Below are 24,695 nucleotides of genomic sequence, written 5' to 3'. Positions count from 1 at the left end.
TAGAAAGTGAAGCCCTGGCTAGTGTGGCTCAGTGGATTGAGTGCCAGTCTGCAAACCAAAGGGTCACCAGTTCAATTCCCAATCAGGACACATGCCTGGGTTGCGGGCCAGGTCCCCAGTTCATGTTCCTCTCCCTCTCTTTCTTTCTCCCTTCCCCTCTCTCTAAAAATAAATAAAACCTTTAAAAATAAACTGAAATAATCTATACCTCTTTTAAGGTCATGGAAGTAAACAAACAAATTACTGCTGAATTTGAATTCCAGCCTTTCCCCTTTCATTTGCTCAATTATATCATCTTGGATAAATTCCTCTTCAATTTTTCTTAACTTTTTATCTTCTCTCCAGTTTTAAACTTCAAGATCCTTAAAGGATATTTCCCTTATAAAAATTCATGCCACTTGTACAATTTTCCCTGTTTGCCTCCTCAACTACGCTGGAAAACGCTGAAACAAGATCAGGGAATTCTGGCTTTGTTTTTAGCTCTGCTATTAACCAGCCCTCCATCTCACTGTCAAGGTGGCACTAAGATTTGAATTCTCTTGATTCTTTCCCAGTTTGAACTGTCTATGATCCTGTTAACTCTCTACCTTCATGGTGAACAGGTTAGCCTAGTTTTATCACTTTCTCCAAGAATACTTACCAGCCCAGTAGTAGGCATTGGGAGGTGGAAGAGACCCACATTGGGGTTGGCAAGTGGATGCTGGGGAGGGGTAAGAGGCTCAGGGGGACCAGCTTGCTCCTAAAAGCATTATTGAAGTGAATTGGTTCCAACTGGAAGGAGAAGCAAGCGATACCAGAAGGAACTCTCAAGAGGATGGAAGAAGAAAGGACAGAGGTGAATTTAAAATAGTTAGACTGGAATAGCCTCAATCTTCCCTGATTTCATCACCTTAAATGTCAGTTCTACTATGTGTTCATCTGGAATAGAGATCCCATAAATTATTACTCAATTGCCCCATGCAATCCTGGAGTTCCAAACTGTTGGAAGAGGACTTAATCTTGCATTATCTGTTTAACATTATGGCATGCTACCTTCATACTATTCTATTAATCACATAATTTTCTGATAACTGGTTAACAGTTTTGAACCTAAGGCTTTCACAGTTTTGCTAAGGTTGATTTCATGGTAGTCATTGAAAGAGGTGTCCAACTTCAGGGATTCTTTAGAAAGGTCTTTCTGTGGAGTTTTATTTGTGCTGGAGGCCTGTGTTGTTCAACAGGATTTGAAATAAATCTAAAAAATCTACTTGATGAAGTTGAGGATGAATCATACGGTCTTCTCAATAGACACATTTTCCAGGAAACCAGTAAAACTACTTTCATTATTATGGTTCCTTATTCTAATGTTAACACCTACAGTATTCCCTCACTTATCGCAGGTATTACGTTCTAGACCCTCCCCACCCCCATGAAGTAAGAACCTTACATTTATTCTACACTCTTAAACCTACGTAACTTTAACAACATACATATACAGTACCGCAAAATCCCACAATATAGCGAAAAATCTGTAATAAATAATTAAATACAATATTTTAAAAAATCCCGCAATACAGTGAGGCCGCGATACGTGAATTACGATATAGAGAGGGACTACTGTATTTGTAAAGAAATGCCTTCTCCTCTTAATTGAGAAAAAACTATTGTCCAACATTATAGATGATCAATTAACATTTGTACTTAAAATTCATAGCGAATACATACTGGTGGTAGATGATACTCTACTTAATTGAAAATTTGGGTCCTCTTGTCAAACAATATGCTCTTAAGTTAGATAACATTTTTCAGCAGTTTTATAGTTTCTTTATTATAGTATATACCAACATCTACAGCTTGCTTTTGGGTAAGAATGTTGATAAACTACAGACTAATGTTGTTTTTTTTTAAATCAAGTCCCTAAGATCTTGTAATTTATATATTTTTGGCCGTGTTTGAATTGACCTCTCACCTGATATACATGACTTTTTCCACCAGAAAAGGACTGTTTCTTACACAGATAATAGAGTTTAACTACTTAAAAAAATATTTTAATTGAATCTTGTCTTTTTGTTGCTCGCTTAGCACATCTTAAGTCTTCAACTATGCTTTCAAATCACAACTGCAGGTGAATATTAATAAATTTGGAGGACGCATCTAGAACAAGTCCCTTACTTTTTCTTATATTCAGTAAATGTGTTTTCTGAATAATATGCACATAGTTCTTGTCCCTTGTCAATGAAAGAAGATAGTTCCTTCTTCAGTTGAGGGATCTGTAAGAAAATAATAATTATATAAAAAACATTTATCTTAACACTGCTCCAAGAGGCATTCAGTCAGTTCCATGGACATATTAGTATGAGTGTTTAATCTGCACCAGACATTGGCAAATAGTTTCTGCATAAGGCCAGATAGTAAATATTTTAGACTTTATAGACCATACATAGTTTCTGCTGTAACTACTCAACTCTGCCATTTTGGCACAAAATCAGTCATAAACAATACATAAACAGTGAGCATGATTTATGTATGAACACTGAAATTTAAATTTCATATAATTTTAATGTCATGAAATGCTAATCTTTTTTGTTAAAAGTCATTTAAAAATGTTAGACCATTTTAGTTCATAGGCCATATAAAAAAACAAACACCATTCCAGATGTGGCCCATAAGCTTCAGTTTGACAACTCTTGATCTAGACCAAGGTTGATGAATAAATCAAGCAAATGGTACCTTAGCATTAAAACAGGTAGTAGAATCTTCAGCATCACAGCATTCTTCAAGGCTTTTCAGGGTTGGCTGAAGTATTTTACTGAGAAATACTTCTGGAATAGGAGTCCTCCTAGCTAGTTCAAATACATACCTGGCACGAGAGAGAAAGATGATGATACACTTTAACATCTATGAGTATACTTGTGTACATGTGTCAGATTTTGAAATTTGACATCTATAACAAAGGCAGGGCACCTGGTTTCTGCATCTTTAATTAAATATAAAAGATTTAGCTAAAACTGAATCCAAATCAACAGATGTAGAATTAAGAACAATATTCTCATTGAAATGCAAGTTGTTAATAGTTGCTTTGAAGTTATTAGTAGTTAATACTGAACTAAAGCTCTGTATGTACTATATGAGGGGGACCCCCCAAAATCTGGTATTTACTTATAAAAAACTGTGTGTTTATCCTTACATGTTTAAACTTCAGTTACCTTCAAAGCACCCTCCATTTGAAGCAATACACCTATTGAGACTTTTTTCCATTTCTGAAAACAATTTTTGAACTCATCAATTTTGATTCCTTTTAGTCCATCTGCCATTTTTTTTATTTCTCCTCTTCCACATGAACAAAATATTTCCTTTTGAGAACTTTTGTGATCCGGGGAAACAAACAAAGTCACTCAGGGTGAGATTGGTGAATAGGGAGGGTGGGGCACCAGGTTGTACATGTTTTAGTAAAAAATTGCTGAACACTCAGTACAGTGTGGGAAAGTGCACTTGTAAATCACCCAAGAAATGGACAAATGCATTGAAAGAGTCTTAAAAAAAATTTCACTGAAGCTGGATGCAGCCTCTCACAACAACACCAGCTAGTACACTGATACAGATGGGTTCTTAGAATACTCACATAGTAGGGGAACCCTATACTACAAGGCTTTTTGGGAGGGTTTTCTCCTCATATCAGCAGCCATCCGTCTCGAGAGACGATGGTGTAGCTTCTTAAGAGTCTATCTGCACCGCCGAGAATGGCTGTGCAGTCCGACTCGGGAGTGACACGGTATCTGTCTCCTCCCGTGTTGAATCGATATCTTGCGATGACGCTGGAGTGTCCTCTCCAGTGAAGCTGAAGCTACAGAGCCTGGGCAGGGTGATATGGAGGGACTGCTGTTGCCCATGCAGCAGACCCCCCCCCTCTCTTCGCAGCTGAAGGGTCCAAGGGAAAGATGGAGTCAATACAGCTTGGCTTCAGGTGCGCCGCAGGAGTTGCCGGTGTTGACTACAACGTCAAACCGCCTTAGGGACTCCGACTCCGGATTTTCTGTCGGGGTTTACTCCCTTAGCCTTTCCCCTGAAGAGGTATGCCGCAAGGCAGCGGAGGTTTTTTGGAGTCAGAGTTTTCCTTCTCTGATGTGCCCTGACTGTAAGATTGAACCAGCGACACTTAGCTCGCAGGCCGACGCTCAATCCACTGAGCCAAACCAGCCAGGGTCCTCATATATATAGTCACATACTATATAATATATACATATATATATATATATATATATATATATATACATATATACTTCAAATGCATATGGAACTGTCCTTTGTGTAATTATAACACAATTAACTCTATATAAAGTTTCAAGTAGATGCTTTAAGTGGCTTTCTGTGCAAATAGATTTGTATAAATTCTTTCCCATTGCTATCTATGCATTTATAAAATCAATGAGGATTTAGACAAATACAGAATTTCTGTGCAGTCTAAATTCTGCTTTCTGATATTGATAAATGATTTTTGGACCTGTTAATTCAACCTACTTGTAAAATAATTTTATGCCATGAATATGCATATGCTGTTCATAATGGATGCAACTCATGTATTTATCTTAATTCTTTTCTTAGTGAAGCCAAGTACAGGTATACCATTTCTCCCCCATCTAGTTTCTTTGTAATTTAATGCTAATGAATATCAACACTGCCAAGAGCATTATAGATCAGCTCTACTTACTTATCCATGGCTTTGGTGTTTTCTTTGCCACATACATCATTACCGGTGGGCAACTCAACTTCCGGCAGCTCTGGCAGCTGAGCTGCTGGTGTGAAGTATGCACACATAAAAATGTCCATGGGTGTTTTTTCTTGGCAACAGTCCTCAAACTTAGTATTCTTTGTGGAGAGGTTGTCACAGATTTTTACCGTGTGTTCAGGCAGCTACAAAAGTAATTGTGATTTTATGCATTGTTAGTTTTCTGATTGGTTCAATTAAAAATAAGGAAGGTTTACATAGGCTTACCAGTCCTGGCATGGTATACATAAAAGTCAGTGGGGCAATGGTCTTAGAAAGTAAATCAGTAGCATATTTTTGGAGGGTTATTTGTCGATATGTACTGAAAGCCTTAAAATGTACAATTTGACTTCCAAGAGTGTATTCTCATAAATTAGCTATAAGTCTATTAAGGACACCATTACTTAAAATACAAAAACTGAAATGCTTAAACCCAATTATAGAGGACTGGTTAAATAAAATAAGGTATATCTAGGAGACTGATGTAGTACATTCTTCCTTCCTTCCTTCTTTCCTTCCTTCCTTCCTTCCTTCCTTTCTCTCTCTCTCTCTCTCTCTCTCTCTCTCTCTCTCTCTCTCTCCCTCTCTCCCTCTCTCTCTCTCTCTCTCTCTCTCTCTCTCTCTCTCTCTCTCTCTCTCTTTCTTTCTTCCTTCCTTTCTCTATCATCTATCTATCTGGAGAGCTAGAGGGGAGGAGGGGGGGAAGAAAGGAGAGGGGAGGAGAGGAGAGATCTACTAGCCATTGTAAATCAGGTTATAGAAAAACACCTATTAATGCAGACATGTATTCTTAATGGAAGAAGACCAGGCAGCACCATGTTACTGTTACTAAAGAGGTCCACAGACTTGGAGAGTGACATTTATCAAAAGTAACTGTTCAAATTCATATCTACTAGAAAGTATTATGTACATGAAAATTGGTGAAAAACTGAAGTGATCAAATTATGACAGGTATTTAATATAAGAAAAATCGTAACTTCTAATAGTATAATTGTTGCAATGTTGTCTAACAGAACTTTACTATGTGATTATGAAAATTACCTGTATCTGTAATGTCTAATGCTAGTGAGCATTTGAAATGGGACTAGTGTTACTGAAGAATGGAAGTTTAACTTTTATTTAAGTGTAATTATAATTAACTTAAATAATCTATGTGACTAGTGGATACTGTGATGGGCTCAGGTACACTAAGTTCTTGGGAATCAGATAACCTTTTCTTTGTGTGTGGACTTTGCTCCTTACTAGTTGTGAGACTTTAATTATTGATCCTTGCTAATACTCTGTTTCCTCCTCTACAAAATGGAGTCAGTGTATTTAAGCTTCATAGGATACATGTGAGGTTCATTCAGAGGATGCCTGTAAGAAGTAGCTTAGAGGAGTGCTTGCCATTTAGTATGTGGCAGATGATGAGGACGGGATTCTCTCACCTCCCTGGCCATGCAGTCCTCCGAGGTAGAGTCACAGCACTTGGAGAGGATTGTGGTAACATCTTCAGCTAGTGACAAAACATCCTCCAGATCAGCAGTAGGTGCCTTTTGGGCTAATTTTATGAGATGGCTAAACAGTTAAAAAAGAATTTGTTAGCTTACTCCAAATGTCAGCTTCCCTGGTTTCATTGTGAAAACACTCTGGAGAAATAATACCATAAATTTGACACTTTGTCTTCAACAGCTGCATGGAGCACATCTGTGCTGAAGCTTCGACTCAAAATTCAGTCATTCCCAGTGAATATTTTCAAAATTTCAGTGCTTATATGCAGCTTCTCTTTTGGCCAGATCTACATAGTTAAAGGATGGCTTTAAAATGTTACATCTAAAATGGCAATAAGAAAGTGCTAACTTCGATAGTAACAACTAAAGAAGAGAGACAAAGGCAGTAGATCCCTGGAAGTCTCCAACAGGCTGCCTAGGGCCAGTCTGGTACATGATCTGATGCTACCAGAGGCAGATCCAGGAATAACTGATCATTCCAAGAAGCACCAACAAACAAAAGGAATCACAAAAATGGGGAGACAGAGAAACAACCCCCCATCAAAAGGAAAGGTAGAATCCCCAGAAAGAGTGCTAAATGAAATAGAGGGGAGCAAAATATCAGATACAGAATTTAAAACATGGATTATGGAGAAGCTAAATGAGCTCAGCGGAAACTACAAAGAACTCCAGAAAAACTACAGTGAACTCCAGAAGAACTATAAGGAAGTTACTGAGAATTATACCAGCATCAAAAAGGACATGGAAGCTATCAATAAGAGCCAGGAGGAAATGAAGAATACAATCTCTGAATTGAAGAACACAGTAGAAGGAATTAAAAGCAGGCTAGAGGAAGCAGAAGATCGGATCAGCGAGCTGGAGGACAACGTACACAAAAACTCCCAGACAATGCAACAAAATGAAAAAAGACTGAACAAGACTGAAGAGGTTCTAAGACAGCTGCAGGACAACATGAAACATAACAATATCCATATCATTGGAATTCCAGAAGGAGAAGAAGAAGAGCAAGGGATAGAAAACCTCTTTGAAAAACTAATGACAGAAAACTTCCCTCACATGAGGAGAGAAAGAGTCACGCAAATCCAGGAGGCACAGAGGGTCCCAATGAAGATGAACCCCAACAGGCCCACCTCAAGACACATCATAATTAAAATGGCAACATCCAAAGACAAAGAGAGAATCTAAAAGCAGCAAGAGGGAAACAACTAATAACATACAAGGGAGCTCCAATAAGGCTATCATCAGATTTCTCAGCAGAAACACTACAAGCCAGAAGGGAATGGCAAACAATATTCCAAGGAATGAAAAAGAAAGGCCTACAACCAAGAATACTCTACCCAGCAAGGCTCTCATTCAAAATGGAAGGTGAAATAAGGAGTTTCCAAGACAAAAGAAGGTTAAAAGAATACATCTCCACCAAACCAGTATTGCAAGAGATGCTAAAGGGTCTGCTCTAAGAAGATAAAGAAACAGAGAGAAACAGAGAAGAACACGAGTACAAAGGGGGAAATGACAATGAATAAGTACTTATCAGTAATAACCTTAAACGTAAATGGATTAAACGCTCCAATTAAAAGACATAGGGTAGCTGAATGGATTAAAAAGAATGACCCACATATATGCTGTCTACAAGAGACCCACCTTAGAACAAAAGATCTACACAGACTGAAACTAAAGGGATGGAAAAATGTATTCCAAGCAAATGGACATGAAAAAAAAGCCGAGGTAGCAATACTTATATCAGACAAAACAGATTTCACAGCAAAGTCCATAAAAAGAGACCAAGAAGGGCATTTCATAATACTTAAGGGAAAAATCCATCAAGAAGATATAACCTTTATAAATGTATATGCACCCAACTTAGGAGCACCCAAATATGTAAGGAAAATTTTGAAAGACTCCAAGAAAGATATAGGCAGCAACACACTCATCGTAGGGGACTTTAACACCCCATTGTCAACAATGGACAGATCTTCGAAGCAAAGAAACACCAAAGATATTGAGGCACTGAACAACACCTTAGATCAAATGGACTTAGTCGATATATATAGAAGTTTACACCCCAAAGAAGCAAAATATACATATTTCTCAAGAGCACATGGAACATTTTCAAAGATAGACCACATGGTAGGACACAAAACAAGCCTCAATAAATTCAAGAAAATTGAAATTATATCAAGCATCTTCTCAGATCACAATGACTTAAAATTGGAAATCAACCTCAAGGAAAAAACTCAAAAACATTCAAACTCATGGAGAATGAATAACATGCTATTAAATAATGAATGGGTTAACAATGACATCAAGGAAGAAATCAAAAAGTTCCTGGAAACCAATGATAATGAACACACAACAACCCAAAACCTATGGGATACAGCGAAAGCAGTCTTAAGAGGAAAGTTCATAGCAATACAAGCCTACCTAAAAAAGCTAGAAGAATCTCTAATAAAAAATTTAACCCTACAGCTACAAGAACTAGAGGAAGAACAACAAGCAAAACCCAGATTAAGTAGAAGGAAGGAAATCATCAAGATCAGAGCAGAATTAAATGACATAGAGTCTAAAGTAACAATTCAAAAGATCAACAAAAGTAGGAGCTGGTTCTTTGAAAAGATAAACAAAATTGACAAGCCTTTAAGCAGGCTCATCAAGAAAAAAAGAGAGAGAACCCAAATAAATAAAATCAGAAATGAAAGAGGAGAAATCACAACTGATACCACAGAAATACAAAGAATTATAAGAAATGATTATGAACAACTGTATGGCAAGAAATTTGACAACCTAGAGGAAATGGACAGATTCCTGGAAAAGTATAGTCTGCCCAAACTGAATCAAGAAGAAGCAGATAGTCTGAATAGACCAATAACAGCTAGTGAAATTGAAGCAGTAATCAAAAAACTCCCAGCACACAAAAGCCCAGGACCAGATGGCTTCACAAGTGAATTCTACAAAACATTTAGGAAAGAACTAACTCCTATCCTCCTCAGACTATTCCAAAAGATACAAGAAGAGGGAAGACTCCCAAACTCGTTCTATGAAGCCAGTATAACCCTAATTCCAAAACCAGGTCAAGACACAACAAAGAAAGAAAACTACAGGCCAATATCGCTGATGAACATAGATGCTAAAATCCTCAACAAAATATTGGCAAACCGGATCCAGCAACACATTAGAAAGATCATACACCACGATCAAGTAGGATTCAACCCAGGGATGCAAGGATGGTTTAATATTCGCAAATCAACAAACGTGATACACCACATAAACAAAATGAAAGACAAAAACCACATGATCATATCAATAGATGTGGAAAAAGCATTTGATAAAGTACAACACCCATTTATGATGAAAACTCTCAGCAAAATGGGAATAGAGGGAGCATACCTCAACATAATAAAGGCCATAAAAAAAAAAAAAAAAAAGAAAGTGCTAACTTCTCTCAATGTGGTGTTTTGGGGGCCCCCTCACAATCTTCTTAAATGTTTTTATAAATTTGCTTACAAACTACAGGATAAATGAAGTAAGTGTGAAGACCTATAGAGCTAAACCATAGAGTTAATAGATGTTGATGTTTTAGTGTGAAACCTTTAAATATTTTATAAGGTTTACAGGGCATTAAGTATTTTATAAGGAATTATTTTGTACTGTGGATACATTTATCTTTTACTTAATGTATCAGAAATACTGTGTTCTCTGTCATTAAATATTCTTTATTGTAAAAAACACATAACATGGCATTTATCATCTTAACCATTTTTAAGTGTATAGTTCAGTAATGTTAAGTAAATTCACATTGTTGTAACAGATCTCTAGGATTATTTTGTCTTGTAAAATAGGAACTCTATGCATAGTAAACACTGATTGCAGCCACACTCCCTTGACAACCACATTTTTACTTTCTGTTTTTATGATTTTGGCTACTTTTTGTACTCCATATGACTGGAATCATATAGTATTTGTTCTTTTGTGACTGCTTATTTTGCTTCACATAATGCTGTCAAGGTTTATCCATGTTGTAGCATGTGATAGGACTTTTTAAGGTATATACCACATTCTTTATTTATTTACCTGTCAATGGACATTGGGTTGCTTTTGCCTCTTGGCAATTGTGAGTAATGCTGCAATGAACATGGATGTGCAAATATCTCTTGAGATCCTGATTTAAATTCCTAGAAATATATACAGAGTGGGGGAAAAGTAGGTTTACAGTCATGAGTACATGAAACAATTTGTTCTTGTGTTTATTAGTTATTAATTATTGTATTATTTTTCCATATTAACAACTGTAAACTTACTTTTGCCTCATCTGTAAGCAGAAATGGGATTGCTGGATCATATAGTAATTCTATTAATTTTCTTAGGAAACTGCATTGCTTTTCATAGTGACTTCACCATTTTGCATTTTTACCAACAGAGCACAAGGGTTCCAATTTCTCCACATTCTCACTGACACTTTTTACTTTGTTTTGTTTATGTTTTTTTGTAGTGGCAATCCTAATGAGTGTGAAGTGGCATTGTGGTTTTGGTTTGTGTTTTTCCTATGATTAGTGCTATTGAGCATTTTTTTCATATGCTAGTTGATCATTTTTATGTCTCCTTTGGAGAATTCTCTATTCAATTCTTTTTAATCAGGTTATTATTTGGTATTTTGTTGTTGAGTTGTAGCAGTTCCTCATGCATACTGGCCATTAAACTCTTATTAGATATATGATTTGCAAATATTTTTTCCATTACATAGGATGCCTCTTCACTCTTTTGTTTCCTTTAGTGCTCACAAGTTTAAGTTCGATGTAATCTCATTTGTCTATTTTTGCTTTTGTTGCCTGTGCTTTGGGGTTAATTTCAAGAAGTCATCGCCAAATCCAATATCCTGAAGTTTTCCCCTATGTTTTTTTCTAGGAGTTTTATTGTTTTAGGTCCTATATTTAGATCTTGAATCCATTTTAAGTTAATTTTAATATATGGTGTAAGCTAACGTTTCAACTTCATCCTTTTGCAAGTGGCTATATGTTAAAGAGACTGTCCTTTTTTTCATGTATAGTCTTGGCTACTTGTCAAAAAACATTTGTCCAAATGCATAAGGGTTGTTTCTGAGCTCTCAATTCTGTTCCATTGGTCTATAGATCTTTCTATACAACTTACTACGGCATTTTGATTATTCTTGCTTTGAGTATGTTTTGAAAAAAAAAAGAATGAGTCCTACAACTTTGTTCTATTTTTTCCAGATTATTTTGGCTATATCGAGTCCCTTGAGATTCCATTTGAATTGAGGATGACTTTTTTTTCTATAAAAATACTGTTGAGATATTGATAGGAATTACACTGACTCTGTAGATTGCTTTGCATAGTATGAACATTTCTTAACAAGAAATGTTCTAGTCCATGAGCATAGAATGTCTTCCTACTTATTTTGTATCTTCTTCAATTTCTTTTAATAATGTTTCACAGTTTTCATTAGTATTCTTTTACAGTATAATTATAATAAACTATTCTGTCTTCTCTCAGATAGATATACCATAACTGATTTAAGTATGCTTTCTATTCTGGGACATTTAGAAGGTCTCTATTTTTTTCACATTAAAAAAAAAGGATAGCAATATTTGTAGCTAAATCTTTGTTCACACTCAATGTTATTTCCTTTGGGTAATTTCCTAGACATTAATGCAAGTATAAATTAATGATTATGATAGATATATCTTATAGGTGGTTTTATATTATAAATTTCTAAGCTCTACTTGCCAACTACACTATCTTAATGCAAAAGGAAAACTAATGTGAAGGTCTTGAGAAAACGCCATTTAGTATTTGAGTGGTTCTTATGGAAAATTATTTGTAAAGGGCTAATGAAAGTGGTTTCTATTCCCATTAGGAAACTTAGGATCTGGTGCCAATAAAAAATAAATTATTTTATTTTCATTAAAGGAAAAATGTTTGTGGATCAGAGTAGAAGGAATTAAAGAGAGTGCAAATGCTAAGAAAAAAAAAAGCTAAAGCTGTCTAATCTAGATGTCTAAGGAGATATGAGAGAAATATAAACATAGAAAATATTAGAATTAAAATATGGAGTTAACAGTAGCCATACAAAAATAAAAATAAAAGTTACAAATAAAGTAGTTAAGTAATTAGTATAAATTCACAAAGCTTAAGAGACACATGTTATATAGCACAAAGCTTCCTATAACAAGAATCTAAGAAGTCTCATCTGGAGACAAAAATGGGCACAGCAAAAAACAGGTGATAAAAGAAACAATTTGTTTTTCCTTTTGTATTTGTACTATAAGCTTATATGAATTTTGAGGAAATAATTTCTAGTGGTCTCTCAGTTTTCCCATATGAGTACAAGGAAAAGGCTAAGAGCAAATCTCATGTTTTACAACATAGCCTTATTTCTTATTGTTTATATTCTGTGTAGGAAAAAAAGAACTGGGTTGTACTTTTGAGGACTATTAATATTAGACTCTATATCTTTCAACACAAACATTTTCTTAGAGAATCCTAATATTGTGAATAGATAGTGCAGAATCAAACAGCTAAACATACTGGTGGTGCTTAATTCTTACCTGAGCCTTGATTTCTCTTTCCCATAAGCAGTATATTGTGAACAAATTCTATTTGACATAGTGGTGAGAAGTGATAAATATTTAAGCTGGAGTCTCTAGAAAATAAAGAGAGAATCTCATTAGACAGTTAAGATCCATTGAAAATAGTGTGCAGGTATGAGAAAAGAGACGATTGATACCATGACTTTTGATGACTACAAAACTGAATTCTGACCAAAGTAATTTATTAATATTTCTTTACCAGAGGTGGTAGTGTGTTTGTTTTTCCAATTAACAAAATGCAAAAAATGGTATGTTTGGAACTTTTACTGGTATCAGAAACTAAACTTCTACCATTTTTTAAAAGAAATAGCATTAATAGAAGAAAAAAAGAAAATAACTTTAATAAATGACACCTACCTCTTTCAAAAAGCATATGGTGGGGCTTGATGAAGTACAGCAGGATCCTACCATAGAGAGGTAACTCTTGGTATAACTGACTAAAAGTGAGAGAGGAGCTTGTCCATAGTTAATAGAATATTCATACATAAATCTGTGGGGGGAAAGCGCATTAGTCAAACCATTCGTGGGAAACAAAATCTATTTTTTCATAAGTATTTTGATGGAGAGAGGATACATGTTAAATTAGTTTACAGTTTTAATATCTAAAAGCACTAAGGATTTACAGAAACTGTTGTAATACCAGTCAGTTTCAATCAGTATTTTTATTGACGAGATACAGTTTCTTTTCTAAATTTCCATGTGTATTTCTTGAGAGGAGAGGCCATTTGTCCCTTTATTAACTTAGTGTCTGTATGTGCATGGCCCATGGTAGATGCTTATTAATGTTAATTGAATTAATTAAAATGAATGAATATAATTATGGATTTACCTTTTATTATCTATCTCTGCTATTATGAACAATTGCTATGTGTTGGTTTAGCTATTTGTTAAAATATTTAAAATTTTTCAGAGCATAAGCCTCTATAGACTTAAAAGAGACTCTAAAATCTTAGGCAAAATCCTCTCTGAAAATATATAGGGATGGGCAAGCCAACCAATTTTTATACTTGATTTTATACTTTTAAAGCCCATTTGAGTGCTGTTGCTTTTGATTTTGTTGTAACTATGTCTACTTTGATTTTTTGTATGTATATTTTTCATTATAATTGATTTTCCCCATATTTGTTTATTTTTATGATCTTCCAAGACTAATTTAAAGAATCTATATATAATCTGGCTTCTTATGAATGTAATATGTTATGTATATAGTACAACATGTGTCATATTCACAACTGTTTCCTGGAATGTGAATAAAAAAGCTGTGTATTTCTTGTGCTTTAGTGGAAGTTAAGTATTAAAAATGTGTATAGCAATAAAACTCTATTAGATGGAGTATGCAAAAATCACTAGCTTAAGGGAAATCTCAGTAGCTGCTATCAAATATGTGAAAATCAGTCATGAGGACAGGGGATCCAAGTAATTCTGCTTCAAATACCAGATCGGATGAATTGGGTGGGAGTCTGGGAAAGATGATTTTTATCTCTGTCAAGAAAGGCATTTACAATAGTCGACAGTGACAGAGATGGGCTGTCTTGGATGAAAGTCAAATTCTCATTATTGGAAGTTGTCCAGGTTGCTGTAAAACAGGTGTGTGTCTAGAGTAGGGGGTTAGATTAGATACATTTCTGTTATTTTATGCTTTAAAGTTCTACTTCTGATGAAAGCGACTTACTGGTCAGCAAATTCCTTGGGATCTTTCCTGAATGCCTCACAGATTTCATCATTACTTGGCTCCACGTAGGTAGGAAATTCTTGTGGCTGGTGCTTCAGGGCAGCCATACAGAGCTTCCTTTCAAGGCCCTCTTTGGTACAGCACTCCGCAGTTCCTGAGTGCACCGGGAACGGAGAGTCTCTTTCACAGGACCTAGCAGACAATGCAGACGTCTAGAGAGAAGAAAAACAAGCAAACTCATATATATGCATAAGTTTCCAGGCTTGTAGTTCTCTATCCAGTGTAACATCCTTAGTCTTAAATTTTAAAATTCTCAATATTAACAAACTGTGCATACCGAAGTCTCCATGAGATGATTTGTCAGTGTGGCAAGTTGCATAATCATAGTTATGGGCAAGTACAAAGTACAGTACAGGGTCTTGTTTATATTAATAAATGACTTTCCTCACAGTAGGACAAAAAATAGAACCTTCGTTAATAAATGGACTGTGTTTGATTGCAGTCATTAAAAGCTTTATCGTCTAGTCCATTGTTTCTGCACAGGGATATTAACATATCTGAGGGTAAGAAAGGTCATTTCAAAAAGTTCCGATATGATCTCTTACCTGCTTTCTGCTGCAAATAACCACAAAGAGAATAAGACCTCCCATCCTCCCACTGTCCCTTTATTACCTAAGCAGACTCTTGTTAACTGCTTTAATCTTCTATATTGGTTTGCATTCTCTTAACCAATTGTTCATGAGCCTGCATTTGCATTAAAATATCTCGTAAAATATGTAAAAATTAAAAAAGCCTGTGCTGAACAAAGAAATTCTAAAACAGAAGGTCAAAGATGAGGCCTTAGGATCTGTTTTTCCCCTGAAGCTTATTCTCATGTGTAGCATGGGCTGAAAACCACTGGTACAACTTCATCTACTGCCTCAACACTGATATACTGATGTAGGTAGGCAGACTAAATTTATGGAAGGAGGACCCCCAAAGCAATTGTAGAAACAAAATGTTCATTTTGGAAAAAAATTTGGGATGAAAATGTAGAATAGATATCGTCGTCATGGAAAAAATTATTTGGGATTTACATGGGAAAAAGTACTTTGAAATACTTATACTTATTTTACATGTTAGTTATCTTTTCAAGGGAAAATTTCTAAAGCTCTTTCCTATTGATGAAAGTAAGCAACACGAGGGATTAGTTATGTAAAAGTAATTACAGTATTCCCTCACTTATTGCAGGTATTACGTTCTAGAGTTCCCCGCGATAAGTGAAAATCCACGAAGTAGGTACCTTACATTTATTTTAGTATTTATATATATTTTCAGCCCTGGCTGGTTTGGCTCAGTGGATTGAGCGTCGGCCTGTGAGCTAAGTGTCGCTGGTTCGATCTTCCAGTCAGGGCACATCAGAGAAGGAAAACTCTGACTCCAAAAAACCTCTGCTGCCTTGCGGCATACCTCTTCAGGGGAAAGGCTAAGGGAGTAAACCCCAACGAAAATCCAGAGCCGGAGTCCCTAAGGCGGTTTGACGTTGTAGTCAACACCGGCAACTCCTGCGGCGCACCTGAAGCCAAGCTGTATTGACTCCGTCTTTCCCTTGGACCCTTCAGCTGTGAAGAGAGGGGGGGGGGGGGGTCTGCTGCATGGGCAACAGCAGACCCTCCATATCACCCTGCTCAGGCTCTGTAGCTTCAGCTTCACTGGAGAGGACACTCCAGCGTCATCGCAAGATGTCGATTCAACACGGGAAGAGACAGATACCGTGTCACCCCCGAGTAGGACTGCACAACCATTCTCGGCGGTGCAGATAGACTCTTAAGAAGCTACACCACCGTCTCTCGAGATGGACGGCTGCCGCCGCCGACAACAATATATATTTTATGGCTTTATAAACCCTTCCCACACACTTATAAACTGTTCCCAGTCCCTTATTAACCTTTCCCACTCCCTTATTAACCTTTTGCACACTTTTATAAACACTACTTATGTTCTTAAACATACTCTACACTCTTAAACCTACGTAACTTTAACAACACACCTATACAATACCGCAAAATTCCATGATAGAGCGAAAAATCCATGAAAAATAATTAAATATAATATTTTTAAAAATCCTGCAATACAGTGAGGCTGCAATAAGTGAACTGTGATATAGAGAGGGACTACTTTATCTTTCAGCCTCTCGCACATCTACTTCCATTAGACTCTCAGAACTTAGTAATTCTTATCAACTCTATTTTATCCTTCTCTCTCTTTCCAGTGACTCTCCTCTTTCACTTTATTTCTTTCCCTATCAACTTTCCTTCTTTTTTATTACCTCCTTTCAAATAAGAAATTACAGAAGAAAAAGCATCACACATTTTTAAAAAATGCTTTGAATAAGCAGGAGAAAGAGGAAGGTGGTGAACAAACCATGTCAATACCATCTCTGTTCTCTCATGATCTGTAACTTCTCTCTAATCAAGACATGGGTTATCAGCCATGATGATGTGGCTCAGTGGGTTGGGTGTTGTCCAACAAACTGAAAGGTCGCTATCTGAATCCTGGGCAGGGCATATGCCTGGGTTGCAGGTGTATTGCTGCGGCTCGGAGTATGTTAGAGGCAACTGATCGATGTTTCTCTGGCACATTGATATTACTCTCCCTCTCTTTCTCCCACCTGTCCCCTATCTCTAAAAATAAATAGAATCTTAAAAAAGACATGGGTTAGCAAATATAGAAACTGAAAATGTGTTTTGTTATTCTGATCATGACGTTTCTTTATTTTAAGGTGGTTCAGAAGGTTAGTTTGAAATAATGCTTTTTATGGACTTAGTGATGGGAGAAAAATATAAAATTCTTAAAAAGCAGATAAGGGCCAGATAAAGCAATGAATGGTAAAAATATTGTATAAATTATAGCTTACTGAGATCTTTGGAGCATTGTTTTTGAGACTAACCACTTTAGGTTGAACAGAGAGACATTTGTCTGTAAAGGCCTTTACCAAGATGCATCTCAATGCCATTTGCAGAAGGCCTGATGAATACATTAGTAAATTGCTAGAAACATGCAATTGCACCCTTTTTTCAGCTACTGTCTTTATTTTGAACCCTGTAATTACAACAATTTAATTTCTGCACATGTACTTCAGGGGTGATAACCCAAAGCCTAGTAGTTTATATATATATATATATATATATATGGCAATATTTGAACACCAAATTAATCTGAGGCCAACACTAAATTGCTCTGGGTCAGTCAGTACCAGGCTTGGCATGATAAAGGTATGTGGAGACTTTTAAGATAAACGCAATATGTTAGAATTATTCCCTGAGTCAGCCTATGCCCCAGTTTTCTCATTTGAACCTATTGGACTAATGGGCAAAGTTGATTCATTATGCTAGAATAAACCTGGACTTTAGAGTAATATGCTTTATATTTCCCCAAAAATGGAGGATGTGGAATTGCTGTCTAGGATTTCCCTAACACATGGCATAAAGGCCTTTCTTGGCTTTCTTCAATGGGCCACCATACACATGGCCAAGCCATGTAGACCTACCCTGTCATCATAGCAGCCAGGGTCAGCCCCTTCAGCACAGCAGGCTTCTGTCAAGGAGACAACTTCCTTTACAAGATGACTAATCTGCTCCAATGTACCACTGGGAAATTTTCTGCTGTACAGGACCATGGATCTGAAGGAAAAATAAAGTCAATATATTCATTAGAGTTTTCCCCACATTTGCCCATGTTAAAATATAAAATCTGTTCAGTTCAAAAGAATATTGTGCATATTTTTTGACCAATAAAAAGAATACAAGATTATCTTTTAATTTTTTTGTTCTAGGTAAACTGATCTTGTAAAGCAATAGAAGTTGGACTTGAGGGTTCCATTAAAGCAGCCACATGTTTTTTTCCTCTCTTGAGCCTCCCCAAATGAACTCATCTTGTACCTTGTTGCCTTTGTTTGCCAGTCGTAACATATACTATTTGCATTTTAATTTACCTTAGAAAACTATGCTTACTTATTTTCTTTTAACTCATTGATAAACATACCAGTAACAAATTCTTAGGCCATGGTAATGATAGTTCAGCTGGAATCTTTGGCTGTCCTCCATTTGTCTGACTTCTCTGCCTACATTGACAATGGGCTCTAGTTTGTTAATCTTAGCAGAAACAAGTTCAGCCCTTTATGCTGAATCGAAGTTACCTTACATCCAATTTCATTCAAGATCAAGTACCAAGAGCGTGAGTGACTACCTCATACTTACAAAGATGTGAAGTCGTCTTTTCCAAGTGTGGAGAATTCCTTGCAGACTTTATCCTTTTCATAATCTCGGCCTAGAAACCCCAAAATAGAAAGTTTTGTATCTATTCCCTTTTCATGAATGTTGCATCAAAGGTATATATTTAAAGGGGTCATTCACATGACTTGTATGTGGTGAAACTAGCATTTTCTATATGCAGTTCTAGTTTTTGGTGCTTTTCTAGCTGTTCTATAAAAATGGATCCAAATTTTTTCACATGCTATAAATTTTAATGGACAACAAAAAAAAAAAAAAAAAAAAAGAATACTGAAAGTTATTAAGTCAAATGATCTATGCCAACCAGTGAGTCAGAACTTATTGATATGGCAGTCATTCCTTTAGGTCCCACCTTTATAATAATGCTAAAATGGGACATTTTTTTGTACCTCCCCTCTTTACCTTGGTTTCACATAAGGTCTTGAAGGAAACAAGCATAAAAAATTAATGGAGAGTATGTCTACACTCCAAAGTGAAGAGCTAGCCCCACTGGTGCAGGACCTTAAAGAGTGTATAAGGATTACTCTATTGCCATCTCCAGACTCTATCATGGAAAGCTAGGAATTCAGCAGGGAAGAAGATGAAAATTAGGCAAAATATTTTTTTTTGAAAAAGTTCAAGTGTAGTGAAAGAAGCTTTAAGGGAAACACTTAGAAAGGTGACCCTTAGAAAGAGTTTGGGATCCAATGGACAGGTATCTGATTCAGACTAGGGAAATCTAAAAGATTAGGGGGTTAGTTCAGTGGCCTGGGGCCATGAAGAAGAGGGCTGTGAGTGGGATGCTGTGCTGTGGCTTTTGGACCTGATACAGATCAAGCAGAAGAGCAAGTTGACCTGGAGTTGTCTTAAATGCACCGCATCTCCTCCAACCTCAACAAAGGACTACCTAGAGGGCAGTTGCCTACACCTCTGTGCAGAGGCAGGCAGTTGAAAACCAGAAGGACAAAGGAAAGTTTTGAGATGTCAGCTAGATGTGAGAGATCCCTAGGGATGATGAAAAAGAGTTCCAAAGAAGCCACAAAGGAAACGGCAACACTGAACATCTCCCATAGCCAGAGGAAACACTAGCTCACTAAGTGACCATGGAATTAGTTTTTCCTGCTGCTTACCTTTCCTGCTGCCTTCTTCCTTCCCCGTGCTTGAGGAACCAACAACAGCCTAGAGAGTGGGAGGAAGCAGAAGAGGAGAGCAGGCAGAGAAAAAACGAGGAAAGTGTACATGTCTTCCTTTCGCACCACAGGCAACGGAACTGACCCAGGCCTGATAGTGGGGGATAGTTTCATGAATATACAAGCTTTTGACTATTAAACATAAAGAGATATTCTTATGACTGGTATGAGGTGGTTATTTCGAGGTTCAAAAGGACCAAAAAGCCTTTTATTTGAGACTGAACAAAAAAAAAATCATAGAACCTATTCTTCAGTTCACTCAAGTGACTGGGAAGACCTAGTTTGTTCAGAAGGGGATGAGTTTTCTGTTGTTCGCAAGACCCACTTGTTCAGCACTTTTATTACATACACAGTGGGGTGGCCACATGGAAGGGAGCCAGTGTTGTTCTTCTTTGATTGTCATTTATGCAAATAAGTCTAGGGAATTTTCCAACACTTTATGATGCTTTATCTTTCAAAAAAAAATGTAAGAAGTACTTTTTTTTGTTTGTTTTGAGACAAGAGTGGTTTTAACTTTTAGTGACTTATCTTCCTAGCTTTAAACATTAGGAAATGCATTCCAGATGATGGCAATTGCTGTCATGCCTGTTAACACCCAAAATGTCCTCGCCTCCCTCACAGTTAGGCTTCCGTGGGAGAGAGTCTTTACATAGATGGGGGTAGAAATTTTCGTTTTATGGTTTAGAGTGAAAGATGGTGGTTGGATACAGGCTAGAAAGGTCTTTTTTTCTTTTAAAAAAGCTATTCTGTAGGATTTGTTACTGGTGAGAGGAATCTGTTGCCCCTTGTACCTTTCAGGTGGATGACTCAGTATAATAGTAAGATGAGAAGAGTTTGAATTAAGGGCAATGATGTTCTTAAGCAGCACTTTGTAATAAGGGACCAACTCAAATACAATCAAAATCACACAGAAGAACCCATATGTTCAAATCCCACCTTATCTTGGAAACTAGGACAAACACAGGAGGAATGACAAAGCTAACAGTGGAGTACAGAAAGCTGATTGCAGCCAACCTCTGTTCTATCTGAGAACCATCGAATCTAGCACACTTCCTGGAATTTATTGACTAGTTTACAAGGTTGAATATTGTCACAATGTCAAAAGGTCAAAATAAGGCAGAAAATTTCCATTAATCATTAATGGTGTTCTGAGGGACTGAAGATTAGGATGTAGAGGGCAAGGATTTAAGGTAGAGCTGTCCTCCTGGAATGAAGAGCTGTAACCTTAGGGTATCTACAGAGTTGTTTTATATGTGGCTCTTAAGCAAAAATGGCTGGCAGGAAATTTTGGCTCAATGGGAGAACTTGACCCTAGCCATGGCTAAGTACTAACGGAAATGATGAACAGCTTCTTGGAGAAGTGAGTTTGTTTTGTCACTGGAAATATTCAAATCGAGCTTAAATAACCATATATATGAAAGATTTCTGATTTTAGTACATGATTGTAGTCACTTGATCTTCACCCCACAGCTTACTTTGTTTACAAAAAAATAGCCCTAATAAAAACATCTTTCTCTTTTTAATGCATAGGAGATAACCTTGTTTAATAAAATCTCCCTATAAAACTGCAGATTATTTTTGTTAATACTTTCTATCGTGACTAAATAACATTCAAAGTGAGAGCCTGTTTTCAAATGAGGCCACCTCTGATGAATATTTTGAGAAATAATTTGTTTCTAGCCTTTCAGGTTTAGATTTCTCACTTCAACAAAAAAGTAGTTTTTATTCAATGCATTACAGGAATGTATGAGTACATGTAAGTGTAGTATGAAAGGCCACTACAGATTATCCCTTGTTAAATAGCTTTAATTAAATCAACTACTTGTGTTTGCTAGAATGCAAAATTATTAGAGAACAATGGAAAACTAGGTTGACCATATAAGACTTGAAATTGTTCTGAAACCATTTTTACTGGAACATTCAGCCTTAGGCATGACAGAAGCCAGGAGGAAGCCCAACAAGGAGGAAGCTCAGAAGGGAGGCACTGAGAAAATTCAGAATTAAAATATAAAAGGGTAAAATAGAAAAGGGTAAGAGTAACAAAACTGACCTGTAGAGGAAGCTCTTGCACCATGTATCTTTCAAGTAGACTACTTGAAATATATTTTTGATTTTAAAAATTGCATTTTTTCATGTATCCAAAGAGAACAGATATAGCTTATAAGGCTAAACAACATGTTACTCATTTTCTCAACTTCCAAAAAAACAACAAATACTGAGATTCAATTGTGGTGTGATTATTACAAATAGATTTCTCATTCCATGGAGTACTGTTTAATAAATTTTTTTCATTCCCATTGAGCCTACTTTGATTCATATAATTAAATTCTGTCTTGAATTAGTTGTTAATGACATGTGCTGTTTTTTAATGTGCCATGTGGTTATAAAGAGGGTGCTCTGAACTTTGACATGGCCCCAGTAAATATTGGCATAATCTTAGTGACACTGGTGAAATCTTTTTCACACAGTGACCTCTCAGCACTAAATGTTTACAAATTCCATTAACAGAATTATGCTTTTTGCAATAACATGTGTCATTTCTAGTTGTATTGTGAAACATTCTGGTAAATCATGTCTAATTCTGGATTTCTGAAAAGAAATTTGATTTATTCACAGAAAATCTTTAGTATTCCATGTAACTCACCTCTCCCAACACAGCTGACAGTATTCGTTCATAACATGGAATAGACTGACTCTGTGCCAGGCATTGGGTTCAATATTGAATACAGTATTCCCTCACTTATCACGGATATTACATTCTAGCCCTCCCACCCCCCACGATAGGTGAAAATCCGCGAAGTAGGAACCTCACATTTATTTTAGTATTTATATATATTTTAAGGCTTTATAAGCCCTTCCCACACACTTATAAACCGTTCCCAGTCCCTTATTAACCTTTCCCACTCCCTTATTAACCTTTTCCACACTTTTATAAACACTACTTATGTTCTTAAACATACTCTACACTCTTAAAGCTATGTAACTTTAACAACAGTACCACAAAATCCCGCGATATAGTGAAAAATCTGTGATAAATAATAAAATATAATATTTTTTAAAATCCCGCGATACAGTGAGGCTGCGATAAGTGAACCGCAATATAGAGAGGGGCTACTGTATACAAACGGAGAGCAAAATAGACACAACCCTGTCTTCTTGGAATTTTCAATCTATTGGGTATAGACAATAAGATATTCACTGTCTTGGTACTAACTTTACTTTAAAAAGGTACTTTTAACACTTTAGCTATTGTTGTTATAATCTTTCTCTAATACTAACCTGGTCCTCTAGAAAAGCTGCTTGTATTCCAGGAACCATTGATAGACCCTAAATAACATCAAACTGAATACATACTTACATAGAAAGCTAGGAATTGTCTTAAGTTGCTATTTTCCAGTTGTGTTCTGAAGAATCATGGGGTTTCATAGCTCAGTTGGGCATTTTATATTTTTGCTATTTCCTTTCTTTGGCATTTTTATTTCTATTCTACACTGACCAGCTCATTTGTGTCAGAAAAGGTCAGTATATTTGTTTTTGCTTTTTAAAAAGCTTTTAGAATCTGGTTTGCAGTGCTTATTCAAACAGTCAGACTAGATATTGGCGATTTCAGAGTTATGGTCTTACCTGAGAAATTAAATATTGCTGGGCTTGTTTAAGAAGCTGACCTGATTATGATTATTGGAGCTAAAGAAAATTATAAATGTATCATTAGAAACACTATCAATGAAGAAGTAGCAATGAAATCAATTTTCAGACTTTTTCTTTTGATTTCCTCTTCACTGATGTTTTCAATCATTATATGAAGCATTAATATGGTTTTTCATATTGATACTGATATTTTCAGACAGGTGTGCAATTTTCTGAGTTTAAATCAATGAGAAGAAGTTAAATTCTTTTAATACTAAATTTAGAGACCTACATGCCATCTATAATCTAGAAGAAATTAAATGTATTTCTTAATAGGTCATCAGTGGAACAAATGTGTCTTTCAGATCTTGAAAATTAAAAAATAGTCTAAGATATAGGGTAAATAGGTCAGTGCCCAGAAACTACAGTTGCAATAGTGGTCTGATAGTCACTCAAAACTAAAATAAAGGGAAAAAAAACATCTAATGTGTTTGGTTCACCACAGGTGATACACTCACCAAAGTCCCAAAGGAGCACCCTTCCTCCATGCATCTCATTCCACCTCCCGTTACCTTCACAGGTGGGGCATTTTGTCATCTATAAAATGAGAGAGCAAGTTTCCCTCTCCCGCCTTTGGGATGAGCAAGGAGGATGCCTCCTGCATCTGACTTGGAAACTTAGAATACATTGCAGGGCTTAGTTTTCAAGGCAGTATGAAAGTAGATAATATCATGATAGTGGTTTGCATTTGACTACCAACACTTAGGCAGATACTGTTCTATATTATCTCAATCACAAAAATCCTATGAGAGTTGTAGTTATTACAGTTTACTTCTAATATGTCCTACACATTTTTGTGTGTCACCTTAAGAAGTTCACCTCAGTGTATAAATGGTTTCTCTGGAAAATTGTGTTAACATCCAAATAATCAAACAACATTAATAACCAAACAACATTAATGTTTTGAGCATATTTTATCTGTGAGTTTGAGAATTACTCTATTAGAATTTAATATTATTCTGTTTATGCTATTGAAAGATTCTTTAATATTCCTGCCCTCCTGAAATCTTAATTTATAATTACCAGTCCCATAAAAGTTCATTATTTCTCTTCATATTCC

The 24,695-nt window shown here is 36.1% G+C and overlaps 1 protein-coding gene across 1 annotated transcript in view; it reads right to left on the bottom strand.

Moving 5' to 3' along the window:
* Positions 1-24,695, bottom strand: part of GC (GC vitamin D binding protein) — a 42,523-nt gene that overhangs the window by 8,047 nt on the left and 9,781 nt on the right. The window contains exons 2-10 of the mRNA XM_090268115.1: positions 18,747-18,816; positions 18,038-18,170; positions 14,509-14,720; positions 13,194-13,326; positions 12,795-12,889; positions 6,172-6,301; positions 4,688-4,890; positions 2,710-2,839; positions 2,152-2,249 (exon numbers count right to left, since the gene is read on the bottom strand). Of these exons, the coding sequence (XP_090124241.1) occupies positions 2,152-2,249; positions 2,710-2,839; positions 4,688-4,890; positions 6,172-6,301; positions 12,795-12,889; positions 13,194-13,326; positions 14,509-14,720; positions 18,038-18,170; positions 18,747-18,816 (1,204 nt within the window). The remainder of the gene's footprint in view (positions 1-2,151; positions 2,250-2,709; positions 2,840-4,687; positions 4,891-6,171; positions 6,302-12,794; positions 12,890-13,193; positions 13,327-14,508; positions 14,721-18,037; positions 18,171-18,746; positions 18,817-24,695) is intronic.

The sequence above is a fragment of the Furipterus horrens genome, unplaced genomic scaffold, assembly GCF_987537825.1.
Source record: "Furipterus horrens unplaced genomic scaffold, mFurHor1.1.pri manual_scaffold_2, whole genome shotgun sequence".
Classification (NCBI taxonomy): domain Eukaryota; kingdom Metazoa; phylum Chordata; class Mammalia; order Chiroptera; family Furipteridae; genus Furipterus; species Furipterus horrens.
Note: the sequence above shows the minus strand (reverse complement) of the source record. Positions and strands in the feature narration are given on the sequence as shown.